Here is a 15,655-nt window from a genome sequence, read left to right as displayed (position 1 = left end):
AAAGACAAGATCCAGCCTCATCCACCAGAACACAGGCACTAGTCCCCTCCACCAGGAAGCCTACACAACCCACTGAACCAACCTTAGCCACCGGGGACAGACACGAAAAACAACGGGAACTATGAAAATGCAGGCTGCAAAAAGGAGACCCCAAATACAGTAACATAAGAAGAATGAGAAGACAGAAAAACACACAGCAGATGAAGGAGCAAGATAAAAACCCACCAGACCTAACAAATGAAGAGGAAATAGGCAGTCTACCTGAAAAAGAATTCAGAATAATGATAGTAAAGATGATCCAAAATCTTGGAAATAGAGAAAATGCAAGAAACATCTAACAAGGACCTAGAAGAACTAAAGATGAAACAAGCAACAATGAACAACACAACAAATGAAATTAAAAATACTCTAGATGGGATCAATAGCAGAATAACTGAGGCAGAAGAACGGATAAGTGACCTGGAAGATAAAATAGTGGAAATAACTACTGCAGAGCAGAATAAAGAAAAAAGAATGAAAACAACTGAGGACGGTCTCAGAGACCTCTGGGACAACATTAAATGCACCAACATTCGAATTATAGGGGTTCCAGAAGAAGAAGAGAAAAAGAAAGGGACTGAGAAAATATTTGAAGAGATTATAGTTGAAAACTTCCCTAATATGGGAAAGAAATAGTTAATCAAGCCCACAAAGCACAGAGAGTCCCATACAGGATAAATCCAAGGAGAAACACACCAAGACACATATTAATCAAACTGTCAAAAATTAAATACAAAGAAAACATATTAAAAGCAGCAAGGGAAAAACAACAAATAACAAAAAAGGGAAAACCCATAAGGTTAACAGCTGATCTTTCAGCAGAAACTCTGCAAGCCAGAAGGGACTGGCAGGACATATTTAAAGTCATGAAGGAGAAAAACCTACAACCAAGATTACTCTACCCAGCAAGGAACTCATTCAGATTTGATGGAGAAATTAAAACCTTTACAGACAAGCAAAAGCTGAGAGAGTTCAGCACCACCAAACCAGCTTTACAACAAATGCTAAAGGATCTTCTCTAGACAAGAAACACAAGAGAAGGAAAAGACCTACAATAACAAACCCAAAACAATTAAGAAAATGGGAATAGGAACATACATATCGATAATTACCTTAAATGTAAATGGACTAAATGCTCCCACCAAAAGACACAGACTGGGTGAATGGATACAAAAACAAGACCCATATATATGCTGTCTACAAGAGTCCCACTTCAGACCTAGAGACACATAGAGACTGAAAGTAAGGGGATGAAAAAACATATTCCATGCAAATGGAAACCAAAAGAAAGCTGGAGTAGCAATTCTCATATCAGACAAAATAGACTTTAAAATAAAGACTATTAGAAGAGACAAAGAAGGACACTACATAATGATCAAGGGATCGACCCAAGAAAAAGACATAACAATTGTAAATATTTATGCACCCAACATAGGAGCACCTCAATACATAAGGCAAATACTAACAGCCATAAAAGGAGAAATCGACAGTAACACATTCATAGTAGGGGCCTTTAACACCCCACTATCACCAATGGACAGATCATCCAAAATGAAAATAAATAAGGAAACACAAGCTTTAAATGATACATTAAACAGATGGACTTAATTGATACTTATAGGACATTCCATCCAAAAACAACAGAATACACATTTTTCTCAAGTGCTCATGGAACATTCTCCAGGATAGATCATATCTTGGGTCCCAAAGCAAACCTTGGTAAATTTAGGAAAATTGAAATTGTATCAAGTATCTTTTCTGACCACAACGCTATGAGACTAGATATCAATTACAGGAAAAGATCTGTAAAAAATACAAACACATAGAGGCTAAACAATACACTACTGAATAACGAAGTGATCACTGAAGAAATCAAAGAGGAAATCAAAAAATACCTAGAAACAAATGACAATGGAGACACGACGACCCAAAACCTATGGGATGCAGCAAAAGCAGTTCTAAGAGGGAAGTTTATAGCAATACAATCCTACCTTAAGAAACAGGAAACATCTCAAATAAACAACTTAACCTGGCACCTAAAGCAATTAGAGAAAGAAGAACAAAAAAAACCCAAAGTTAGCAGAAGGAAAGAAATCAGATCAGAAATAAATGAAAAAGAAATGAAGGAAACAATAGCAAAGATCAATAAAACTAAAAGCTGGTTCTTTGAGAAGATAAACAAAATTGATAAACCATTAGCCAGACTCATCAAGAAAAGAAGGGAGAAGACTCAAATCAATAGAATTAGAAATGAAAAAGGAGAAGTAACAACTGACACTGCAGAAATACAAAAGATCATGAGAGATTACTACAAGCAACTCTATGCCAATAAGATGGACACCCTGGAAGAAATGGACAAATTCTTAGAAATGCACAACCTGCCAAGACTGAATAAGGAAGAAATAGAAAATATGAACCAACCAATCACAAGCACTGAAATTGAAACTGTGATTAAAAATCTTCCAACAAACAAAAGCCTAGAACCAGATGGCTTCACAGGCGAATTCTATCAAACAATGGGAATAGGAACATACATATTGATAATTTCCTTAAATGTAAATGGACTAAATGCTCCCACCAAGACACAGACTGGCTTAATGGATACAAAAACAAGACCCATATATATGCTGTCTACAAGAGACCCACTTCAGACCTAGAGAGACATAGAGACTGAAAGTAAGGGGATGGAAAAAGATATTCCATGCAAATGGAAACCAAAAGAAAGCTGGAGTAGCAATTCTTATATCAGACAAAATAGACTTTAAAATAAAGAGTATTAGAAAAGACAAAGAAGGACACTACATAATGATCAAGGGATCAATCCAAGAAAAAGAGATCTCAAACTCTTCCAAAATATAGCAGAGGGAGGAATACTCCCAAACTCATTCTACGAGGTCACCATCACCCTGATACCAAAACCAGACAAGGATGTCACAAAGAAAGAAAACTACAGGCCAATATCACTGATGAACATAGATGCAAAAATCCTCAACAAAATAGTAGCAAACAGAATCCAACAGCACATTAAAAGGATCATACACCATGATCAAGTGGGGTTTATCCCAGGAATGCAAGGATTCTTCAGTATATGCAATACAATCAACGTGATATACCATATTAACAAATTGAAGGAGAAAAACCATATGATCATCTCAATAGATGCAGAGAAAGCTTTCAACAAAATTCAACACCCATTTATGATAAAAACCCTGCAGAAAGTAGGCATAGAGGGAACTTTCCTTAATATAATAAAGGCCATATATGACAAACCCACAGCCAACATCGTCCTCAATGGTGAAAAACTGAAACCATTTCCACTAAGATCAGGAACAATACAAGGTTGCCCACTCTCACCACTCTTATTCAACATAGTTTTGGAAGTTTTAGCCACAGCAATTAGAGAAGAAAAGGAAATAAAAGGAATCCAAATCAGAAAAAAAGTAAAGCTGTCATTGTTTGCAGATGACATGATACTATACATAGAGAATCCTAAAGATGCTACCAGAAAACTACTAGAGCTAATCAATGAATTTGGTAAAGTAGCAGGATACAAAATTAATGCACAGAAATCTCTTGCATTCCTATACACTAATGATGAAAAATCTGACAGTGAAATCAAGAAAACACTCCCATTTACCATTGCAACAAAAAGAATAAAATATCCAGGAATAAACCTACCTAAGGAGACAAAATGCCTGTATGCAGAAAATTGTAAGACACTGATGAAAGAAATTAAAGATGATACAAATAGATGGAGAGATATACCATGTTCTTGGATTGGAAGAATCAACGTTGTGAAAACAACTCTACTACAGAAAGCAATCTACAGATTCAATGCTGTCCCTATCAAACTACCACTGGCATTTTTCACAGAACTAGAACAAAAATTTCACAATTTGTATGGAAACACAAAAGACCCCAAATAGCCAAAGCAACCTTGAGAAAGAAAAACGGAGCTGGAGGAAGCAGGCTCCCAGACTTCAGACTATACTACAAAGCTACAGTAATCAAGACAGTATGGTACTGGCACAAAAACAGAAATATAGATCAATGGAACAGGATAGAAAGCCCAGAGATAAACCCACGCACATATGGTCACCTCATCTTTGATAAAGGAGGCAGGAATGTACAGTGGAGAAAGGACAGCCTGTTCGATAAGTGGTGCTGGGAAAACTGGACAGCTACATGTAAAAGTATGAGATTAGATCACTCCCTAACACCATACACAAAAATAAGATCAAAATGGATTAAAGACCTAAATGTAAGGCCAGAAACTACCAAACTCTTAGAGGAAAACATAGGCAGAACACTCTATGACATAAGTCACAGCAAGATCCTTTTTGACCCACCTCCTAGAGAAATGGAAATAAAATCAAAAATAAACAAATGGGACCTAATGAAACTTCAAAGCTTTTGCACAGCAAAGGAAACCATAAACAAGACCAAAAGACAACCCTCAGAATGGGAGAAAATATTTGCAAATGAAGCAACTGACAAAGGATTAATCTCCAAAATTTACAAGCAGCTCATGCAGCTCAATAACAAAAAAACAAATAACCCAGTCCAGAAATGGGCAGAAGACCTAAATAGACACTTCTCCAAAGAAGATATACAGACTGCCAACAAACATGAAAGAATGCTCAACATCATTAATCATTAGAGAAATGCAAATCAAAACTACAATGAGATATCATATCCCACTGATCAGAATGGCCATCATCAAAAAATCTAGAAACAATAAATGCTGGAGAGGGTGCGGAGAAAAGGGAACACTCTTGCACTGCTGGTGGGAATGTGAATTGGTACAGCCACTATGGAGAACAGTATGTAGGTTCTTTAAAAAACTACAAATAGAACTACCGTATGACCCAGCAATCCCACTACTGGGCATATACCCTGAGAAAACCATAATTCAAAAAGAGTCATGTACCAAAATGTTTATTGCAGCTCTATTTACAATAGCCAGGAGATGGAAACAACCTAAGTGTCCATCATCGGATGAATGGATAGAGGATGTGGCACATATATACAATGGAATATTACTCACCCAGAAAAAGAAACAAAACTGAGCTATTTGTAATGAGGTGGATGGACCTAGAGTCTGTCATACAGAGTGAAGTAAGTCAGAAAGAGAAAGACAAATACTGTATGCTAACACATATATATGGAATTTAAGGGGAAAAAATGTCATGAAGAACCTAGGGGTAAGACAGGAATAAAGACAGAGACCTACTAGAGAATGGACTTGAGGATATGGGGAGGGGGAAGGGTAAGCTGTGACAAAGCGAGAGAGTGGCATGGACATATATACACTACCAAACATAAGGTAGATAGCTAGTGGGAAGCAGCCGCATAGCACAGGGAGATCAGCTTGGTGGTTTGTGACCACCTAGAGGGGTGGAATAGGGAGGGTGGAAGGGAGGGAGACGCAAGAGGGAGGAGATATGGGAACATAGGCATATGTATAACTGATTCACTTTGTTATAAAGCAGAAACTAACACACCGTTGTAAAGCAATTATACTCCAATAAAGATGTAAAAAGAAAAAAAAATTGGAATGCTCAGAAAATAGTCATGCTGAAACCCTAAACAAAGAATATATTAAATTTTGCCATGCTTTTTTAGAACAGTTTAAGAAAACAACCATAACTGAAAGGGAACAGGAGGGATCCCTCAAAAGTAATATTGTCCAAAGTTTAAAACTCCCAATTTTTAAATAACAGGTACTTTGGGGAATTGCACATTAAATTCCCTAAACTGCCTACTGTTTCCAAATTTAAATATTTATTCATAAACTAGTGAACACTCCAAGCTCTTTACTTGGTGGAGTTGCTCCCAATCAACATTTTAGTTCTGGTAGTGCTATAGAGCAGTGCTTGCAAGTGCAACTACTTGAAATTTTTATTTCAAAACAGAATGGAAAATTGAAATGTTAAAGTGCTACTAATAATGATATGATGTATGTATCTCTTAAAACTTAAACTACTGAAGCAAACATGAAAATCATTAGATGTCCTGAAAGGGGGGAATCATATGCTCATTTAATTTCCGTGGTAAACTGTTCAAATATGAAAGGAAAAAAATGAAAGAACAAATATACAACTGAGCAAACACATAATTAAAGGGTATACTTAAGGATTTCTGTGATGGGAACTCCACTGCGTGTTTAAATCTATTGTTTGACCTGTACATTATATTTTCATACATTTTCAGGAATTCATTTCCCACTAAAATTGCTGACCACTTTACTGGGAGCAAGAAACCCTAAAAATAATTGATCCAATTAGTTTCACTACTCTGTGATTAACATAGTTTCAAATACTGAAGGAAATGACGCCAGCCAAAACAAACAAACACCCCCCCCACAAAAAAAAATGAACAACAGAAAACCATGGTAATGGAAGAAGAAAAAAATAAAAACAGTAAGCTAGGAGGGCCTAAGCTTGGCTACTGTGTGATTTTGTGTTTCACAGTATATTAAGGAAGTTAAATCAGACATTCCCTCGTATTTATTAGGTTTAAAACTCTAAGCCTTAAATAAATGCATTGTACTGCATTAAAATAACAGAAAAAGAAAAATAATCTCAGCTGAAACATGTGAATGTCCCACTAGCTGCCAAGACTTGAGCTACAAAGATAAATTGGATATGTTCCCCGTTACAGCTGAATATACAAGTTCTAAAATAAAAGCAACATACTACTTTATCAGATAATGCTACCAATGAAATCTTACTGGTTTTAGAAAGGGGATGGAATTTTAATGAATCAGGGCATCTGTTTTTGCTTTATTAGGCATATACAATCATAAGTGAAAACAAATGAAACACATATAAATGCAATCGTAAAATAGTATTTTATTATTTTTAATATAGTGCTGTAACATTTCATAATATTGCATACTACTCAAATGTTGGTTTATTTAGTTTGGCAAGAATATCTTCCCCTCATCCCACTTCCCAATTAGAATTTAAAGATGCATTATCCTTTTAGAGATCCATCATATTGGCTCCTAATATGTTACATTTCATAAAACAGTAATGCTATGAACTAAAATGAGTAAAGGCTAACAACAATTACTTTGATTTCACAGTTTCACAAAGCAGCCAGTAGATTGCTGAATTTAGAACAGCAACAAAAATCCACGAAGACTTTGTATTATAATTACTTTATCCATAATGCTCCTTCTTGAGAGAAGAAAAAATATGAAGGCAAAGGTAATGCTTTGTCCAACAAAAGTCCTTTATCCAAAAAATCAACCTTTATCTGCAAATAGGTTTTACAGTTACCAAATGATATGCTGTTTCTGTGCCAACAGATTTTATCACTTTTTTTTGGTTTTTATTTTTTGCTTGCTTGTTCTAGTGCTACCAGCAAGTGAACAAAATGACACTAAAAATTAAGTTCTAGGAACAATTTTCAAAATAAAACTTAGAGTAAAAAAAACCCCAGGGCATTGAGTCAAGTACTTACAAATATAAAACAAGTAAGCATAATTGCATAGATTAGCTAGTAAAAATTCAAATTCAGACAAAAATAAAACACCGAATTTAATTCAATAAATGTAAAGCACTCTTTCAAGTATTCTCTTGATTTTTACATTAATGTTGCATGCATTGCCCTTTTACAACATGTTTTCATTGTTTTTTTTTTGGCACAGCTTCTCTCGGATTAAAATATAATAAATCTTAGGAAAGCAAGTTGAAAAAAGAAAATTTTTCCCACAAGGGTCAGTGAAGATTAATGAAAATACATTTTGGAGCATTTAAAATAGTACATTTGAAAAGAGTAGTCATATTAAAAAAATTTGTAGGAACAAAGTATTTGCTAGTATTGGTTCAATAAAGTCATCACCACACCAACTATTACATATTACCCCTTGCATTCACATCTAATCAAATTAATTACCCAAGTAACAGATCCAATGAATTAAATATAATTTTATATATAAATGCTTAAAATATGGTCAAATTCTATACTTAGAGATATAATGCTTATTTCACTGGCAAAAATTTAAAAATCCTCCCCTCAAAGGTCATTCTATTATTTCTATTATTTTTCCTTCTGTAAGAACTATTTTGTTTGAAAGACTTAGCTTAAAGATTTATTAATGTGACTACAGGGTCCTCAAAAAAAAAGCAGGCACAGCTGGTTAGTTTATGAATTATGCTGCATTAACAAGTTCAATTGATTAGAAAGAGTGGAACACCCTGTCACCTGATACTTATAAACTATCTGCATCACAAAAAAGTGTTTATCTGATAAATTCACCATCAATTTGGTGATCTTTAATATAACTACCCTGTTCTTTTGAATATACATATACTGAACTTCATAACTTCTACTACAATAAAAAGGGCACAGATACAATCTTCTACTTAACAATATAAAAGAGGTTTGGCAGATGCAGTCAGCACTGTGGACACCATTTAAACCTGTATTGTATAGCTTGTAGGTTTTTAAGTGTCTTGCCAAAAGCTTAGTTTCATGATATTTAATTTACAAAGTGTCATACTATTTAAAAGTACTCCTATATACATTTCCTTCTTGTAACATACCTCTGATTTCCAGCAGAAACATTATAAATGCTATCATAAATGAAACCTTCTTTACAGAATAGACTATGAATCATATCAAAAATGCTTTTAGTTCCCATCTTAAAACATCAGTAAACTAATTTTTAAACAAGTATTTTAGGTATACAATTGGAAATGTAAATAGCCTGCACATAACTATAATAATGAAAAGACTGATTCAACAGTACCATATCTGCTTAGAAAACTACCAAGTATAGTACTGTGAGAAAAACACACACACACACACACATATATATGTACCTGTAAATAAATATATATATATAATTTTCTATTGAAACTTTTTTTTAAAGTTTCACAGTATGAAGAGGTTTTTGCTGTTAATACATAAACACATACATTATATTGACAAATCTGATACAAATGTAATCTAATACGATGGTTCATTAACAAGCAGCAGTTTGACCCTTTGAGGATCACCAAAGGGGAAAAAAATCCTAATATAGGGTTCAACCAATTAAAGAATCCTTAGTAATTTTCATGAATAGCATCCTTTTGTGTCCAAACCATTAAGTCCATTTAATAAAATTTAACACATAACAAGGTGATTTCTTCAGGAGAATTTTGCCATTCAAGTACCTAAGTTCATTATTACATAGAAAGTGAAACTTTTCAATTACTGCTCTGAAAAATCAGAGAAAGGAATACAGTATTTTTGCTATGCAGCACTACTTTAGATTCATGATGGCATCTCATGATGCTCTTTAAAATGAGCAGTGAAAAAATAATAAAACACTATTTCAAAAATGTTGGCATATTTGGTCAAAATACAAAATATACTAATATAATAGCATTTATATGTTAAAAACACAAACATTTAAATGTTGTGTAATCATTTTAATGTGTTCAACATGAAGAACAGCTTCTTTCTTCACAATTGCCACATTTTAATTGATTATCAGTACAATATTTCTTCTGTATTTTATAAGTAACTTTTACAGGTTTTCTGTAGTAATTTTTTTTTTGCAAAGTATAACTTACAGCACAGTGATTTATAATTTAAGGTAATAGCTATTTTCACATTCTAATTTAGCTTTTTCTCTGTTTCATGCTTCTGAAGCTCTTTTGTTTTGTTTTTGCTTTGAGAGGTAGATTTAGTAAAGAATGGGCATATCAAACTTACTGCCAAAATGCAATTATCGACAGCTGTACTGCTAATGTGCAGTTTCTAAGAATGCTAGAAAAATTCAGAACCATTATTGTAATACTTTACTAAAGTTTTCCTTTTCAGGCTTAAATTATTAAATAATCTCATAATGTATTTAACTGTTCACAAATAGATACAAAAAAAACAATGAAAGACATATATACAGGCACACCAAAATAACAACAAAACTATAATAAAAGGTTGCATATGGATGGAAACTTGTTTTGTTTTGCTTTTTAAAAGTGCATTAACGTCTCTTTTTTGTTCTACATAAAAACACATCAAATATTCCTAATGACATTACAAGAAAAGGGAGATATCTGAAGCTACCCTTTTTAGCCATTAATTTTTCCTCCTACCAAGTTAAAGTTGAAACCCTTCCATTGGTGCTTCCTGCTGCTGAAATACAAACTGTTGTTGGTTTTCATCCACGTGAGGTACAATACTGGAGTCGTCATCTTCTACACCAAAGTAATGTTCAATCAGATCAAAAGCCTTTTGGTAAATTTCCTGATTTTCATGACTTTGAAGAAATTCGATTTTATCCAGGCCTATTAACGCAAAGCATATGTCAAAAACAAAGTTGTTACTCGAATTTCAACATACATTTAAGTCAAAATAATGAATCAATAGCATCCATCAGTCCACTGGCAATTGGATTGTTATTTTTATCTAATTAAAAAGATGAAAATATAATTTTTAAAGGTTACTTTCCATTTACAGTTATTACAAAATATTGGCTATATTCCCTGTGCTGTATACTACATCCTTGAGCCTATCTTACACCCAATAGTTTGTACTTCCCACTCCCCCACCCCACAGGTAACCACTAGTTTATAAGAGTCTGCTTCTTTTTTGTTATATTCACTAGTTTGTAGTATTTTTTAGATTCTACATATAAGTGATATCATAACTTTAATCTAATTTTTGCACATACTGATAACCAACACTTATGCCTTATACTTCAAGAATGAAAGAATGGGGCAATGTGGTATGAAGAATAAGCACAGGCTGGGCAGTAGGAAGATCATAGACTCCACCCTTCCAGTTGTGTGATTTTTCCCAAATAAGTTTGGTTCCTCTGTACTTTAGTTTCTGAATTTTAAAATGACAGTTTTACATTATGTAACTCCACAAGTTGTTTCCAGAGTAACTGTGCTAAATAAAAAGCACAAAAAGGGAAAGCAACAAAATAAAAAGAAAAAAACTAAAATACAAGCAAGCTACCACACAAGTTCTCTCACAGAATGAGCCAAAAGGTATCAATAAGGATAAATGAATACTATTTGCAAATCCAATACAGCCTATAAGTGAAACTGAAAAAGCTCATTTCAATAGTATAAGGAGAATCTACAGTGCTCTAGTTTATTGCTCACAAGAAAATAATCTACATACAAGTCTGGGTGATGCTAAAAATCTTTTTCACTTATTACAGATAAACCTCTTCAATTATATGATTGCAGGATATAAGGAATAAGCAAAGTAGTCATATCTATATACAATCATAGAATAGCCTAAACTCTAGTATAACTTGGGATCAAAATAATGATTGTAGTAAGGAAATATTCTTATATCAGTGATTGATAACTTTTATTTATATGATGTTTTAACCATTGACATTATATAATTTGAAATAAAGGCAAAGTGATCTCCCAGGCTTGGTTCAAGAATCACAAATAAAAGCTTGACTCAACCATATAATATAATAGGACTTAAGACAGAAAGTGAATATTTAATGGAAATATATTGAGAGGAAAAAATACTGACTTAGATTCATGTGTTATCCTAAAATAAATTCCATGTGAGTTAAGCTAAATATCTTAAGACTCCAATCAGAAAAATCTAGCCAATAAATAAAATAATTTTCATCAAATCTCTGTGAGGACAATGACTTTGTAAACTTTGAAGGAATAGAATATTAGGCTGAACCATTTATTAATTATAAAAGAACACAGTTTATCTCATTAAATTAAAAAGGTAAAAAGGATGGGAGAAAAGCTGTATTAAAATAAACTATAAAATAAAATTCAAATTTTTACAAAAAATGACAAGTTGGTAACTGGACAAAGTATAATAAAGATGTAATTGAGATAAGGAAATATACTAACACATGGAAAATACACACCACTTTCTACATGAAATAAAACAAGAAACACATAAAAACAACTTGGTGGTACCATTTTACATTGGCTAAATCAGCAAAATCAACAAAACAAGTAAGAGGCAGTGACACTGCCGAGTAACATGCCTTCAGAAAGCAAAATGAGAAAACATATCAAAAACTTAAAAAGAAGTTTGTGCCCAAGCTCAGCAATAATATCCTTGAAATTTTATCCCCAAGTATTAACTCAACAGAAGAAAAATATTAATAAATATTATATTTTTGTATATTTTGTATTATTTGTATATTATAAATATTAAAATATATTAATGATATATTTTTAATAAAAATATTAAAAAATAAGCATCAGAAAGATGTTTATTTTGGCATATGTAAAGTGCAAAACGAATTGGAAACAAACTAATGGTCAACTACAAGAGTGTGGCTAAAACCCCACATAATATGGCTAAAACAGCAGGCAACATTCTCTTTTTATAACGTTATGTGGCTATTGCAAATCACAGAAAATTATGCAAATCATAGAAATTATGTATTGTTTGGAGAAAATGTAAAATTTCTCCAAAATGTTGAAAGTAGAACACCAAACTATACATGGACTGCAATTATATCAATGTAAACTAATTCTGCATAAGGACAATGTAAAAAGCATGGTAAATAATAAAAAGAAATTGTTAGGATAATAGAATTAAGGGTAACTGTAAAAAAAAGATATCAAAAATATTATACTGCTTTTACACAAAATATTTTTATAGAATTAGAGGGGGAAAATGCCTATGGTAGATAATTAAGAATTGACTAACTCTCAACAAAGTGGGTATATAGTGAATGTACCTTAACATAATAAAGGCCATATATGACAAGCCCACAGGTAACATCATACTCAACAGTGGAAAGCTGAAAGCTTTTCCTCGAAGATCAGGAACAAGACAAGATTGTCCATTCTCATCACTTTTATTCAACATAGTAATGGAAGTCCTAGCCAGAGCAATTAGGCAATAAAAAGAAAAGTCATTCAATTCAGAAATGAAGAAGTAAAACTGTCACCATTTGCAGATGACATATTATATACAGAAAATTGTAGACCCCACCAAAAAACTGCTATAACTAATCAATGAATTCAGTAAAGCCACAGGATATAAAATCAATATACAAAAATCTGTTGCATTTCTATACCCTAGTAACAAACTATCAGAAAGAGAAATAAGGAAAACAATCCCATTTACAATTCCATCAAAAAGAATAAAATGCCTTGGAATAAACTTAACCAAGGAGGTTCATGAAAGACCTGTACCATGAAAACTATGATGAAAGAAACTAAAGAAGACACACATAAACAGAAAGACATTCTATGCTCATGGATTAGAAGAATTAATACTGTTAAAATGTTCATACTATCCAAAGCAATCTACAGATCCAATACAATCTCCATCAAAATTCCAACGGCATTTTTCACAGAAATATAACAATTAATCTGAAATTTGTATAGAACCACAAAAGAACCCAAATAGCCAAAGAAATCTTGAGAAAGAAGAACGCAGCTGGAGGTATCATGTTCCCTGATTTACACACTATATTATAAAGCTATAATAACCAAAACAGTATAGTATTGGCATATAAGCAGATCAGTGGAACAGAGTAGAGAGCCCAGAAATAAACCCACATATATAGTCAATTAATTTATGACAAAGGAGCCAAGAATATGCAATGGGGGAAAAGGACAGTCTTTTCAATAAGTGATGCTGTGAAAATGATAGCTACATGCAAAAGAATGAAACTGGACCACCATCTTACACCATACTCAAAAGCTAACTCCAAATGGATTAAAGACTCAAATGTAACACATGAAACCATAAAACTCCTAGAAGAAAATATAGGCGGTAAGCTCCTCGACACTGGTCTTGGCGATGGTTTTTTGAATTTTGAAGTTGATGCCAGAAGAAAAGACCACAAAAGTAAAGATAAACAAGTGGGACCACATCACACTAAAAAACTTCTGCACAGCAAAGGAAAACATCAATAATATGAAAAGATAACCTATGAAATGAGAGAAAGTACTTGCAAATCATATACCTGGTAGGGGCTTAATATCCAAAATATATAAAGAATTCATACAACTCAATAGCATAAAACCAAACTATCCAATTAAAAAATGGGCAGAAGATCTGAATGGACATTTTTCCAAAGGAGATACACAGATGGCCAGCAGGTACATGAAAAGATGCTCAACATCATTAATCATCAGGGAAATGCAAATCAAAACCACAACAAGGTATCACTTTACACCTGTTAGAATAACTATTATGAAAAAGACAAGATAAGCGTTGGCAAGGATGTGGAGAAAGGGAACCCTTGTGCAGTGTTGGTGGGAATGTAAACTGATGCAACCACTATGGAAAACAGTACAGAGGCTCCTCAAAAAATTAAAAATATAAGTGTTGTATAATCCAGCAATTCTACTTCTGGGCATTTATCTGAAGAAAATGAAAACACTAACTCAAAAAATATATGAACCCTCATGTTCACTTCAGCATTATTTGCAATAGCCCAGACATGGAAGCAATCTAAGTATCCATCAAAGAATGAATGGATAAGAAAATGTATATGTATATGTGTGTGTATATATATATATATATATATATATATATATATATATATATTCCACACACAGTGGAATATTATTCAGCCATAAAAAAGAAGGAAATCTTGCCATTTGCAACAACCTGGATGGACCCTAAGGACATTACAGTCAGTGAAACAAGTCATAGATAAAGACAAATACTGTATAATATCACTTATATGTAGAATCTAAAAAAACAAACAAACAAACAAACAAAAAACGAGCTCATAGATACAGAGCACAGACAGATTGGCGGTTGCCAGAGGCAGCAGGTGGGGGGTGAATTATATGGGTGAAAGGGGCTGCCAAAAGGCACAAACTTCTAGTTTGTACAATCTTTGGGGAAGTAATGTACAGCAATGGGGACTATAGTTAATAATACTCTATTGTATGTTTGAAAGCTTCTAAGACAGTAAATCTGAAGAGTTCTCATTACAAGAAAAAAATTTTTAACTATGTTTCATGACATGAACTAAAATTATTATGCTCATTTTGCAGTATATACAAATATTGAATCACTATGTTATATACATGAAACCAATATATCACTTGTATCTCAATTAAAAAAATTGATAGTAATTATAAATTTTTGACTGCTTACCATATGCTTCTTCAATGAGGGCACAGTATGGATTAATGCCTATTCCATTCTGCTTACATTCTTGTTCTCCAAGACGTAAAATATTTTCAAGTCCATTTAAAGCCACTTGGACTATTTTAGAGTCCATAACAGTCAATAGGTCACAAAGTGGTTTAATGCAGCCTAAGGCTACCAAATACCTTCAGAGTAATTAAAAAAAGAAAAGTGGGGAAAAAACATTTTAAAAGATTTAAATAAATATTATTTATAGCAATGACATGAAAATATTCTTCAGCGAAATGCTACATAAACAATTAAGTATTCCTATACAATCTGAAACATCAAAAAATTTAAATTTTCACTTACATAGGAACCTGAAAATTCTTACTCTCCTAGTTTCATAATTTAACATAATTAGCAATAAATGGTATTACAAATATTAGAAAAAAATACATGCAAGCAAATTGGTACTTACACCTGTTTTTGCATAGCATATGAGCACTAAGAATAATGGGCTCAAGGTTTATTTTTGGTTTTGATTTTTATGGTTAGTTGGCCC

The 15,655-nt window shown here is 33.0% G+C and overlaps 1 protein-coding gene across 1 annotated transcript in view; it reads right to left on the bottom strand.

Moving 5' to 3' along the window:
* Positions 1 to 9,241: 9,241 nt before the first annotated feature.
* KPNA5 (karyopherin subunit alpha 5) overlaps positions 9,242 to 15,655 on the bottom strand; it is a 46,710-nt gene continuing 40,296 nt past the window's right edge. Inside the window, exons 13-14 of the mRNA XM_082668974.1 lie at positions 15,118 to 15,296; positions 9,242 to 10,328 (exon numbers count right to left, since the gene is read on the bottom strand). Of these exons, the coding sequence (XP_082525100.1) occupies positions 10,141 to 10,328; positions 15,118 to 15,296 (367 nt within the window). The 3' untranslated portion in view covers positions 9,242 to 10,140. The remainder of the gene's footprint in view (positions 10,329 to 15,117; positions 15,297 to 15,655) is intronic.

Source organism: Grampus griseus (genome assembly GCF_964374135.1).
Source record: "Grampus griseus genome assembly, chromosome: 13".
NCBI lineage: Eukaryota > Metazoa > Chordata > Mammalia > Artiodactyla > Delphinidae > Grampus > Grampus griseus.
Note: the sequence above shows the minus strand (reverse complement) of the source record. Positions and strands in the feature narration are given on the sequence as shown.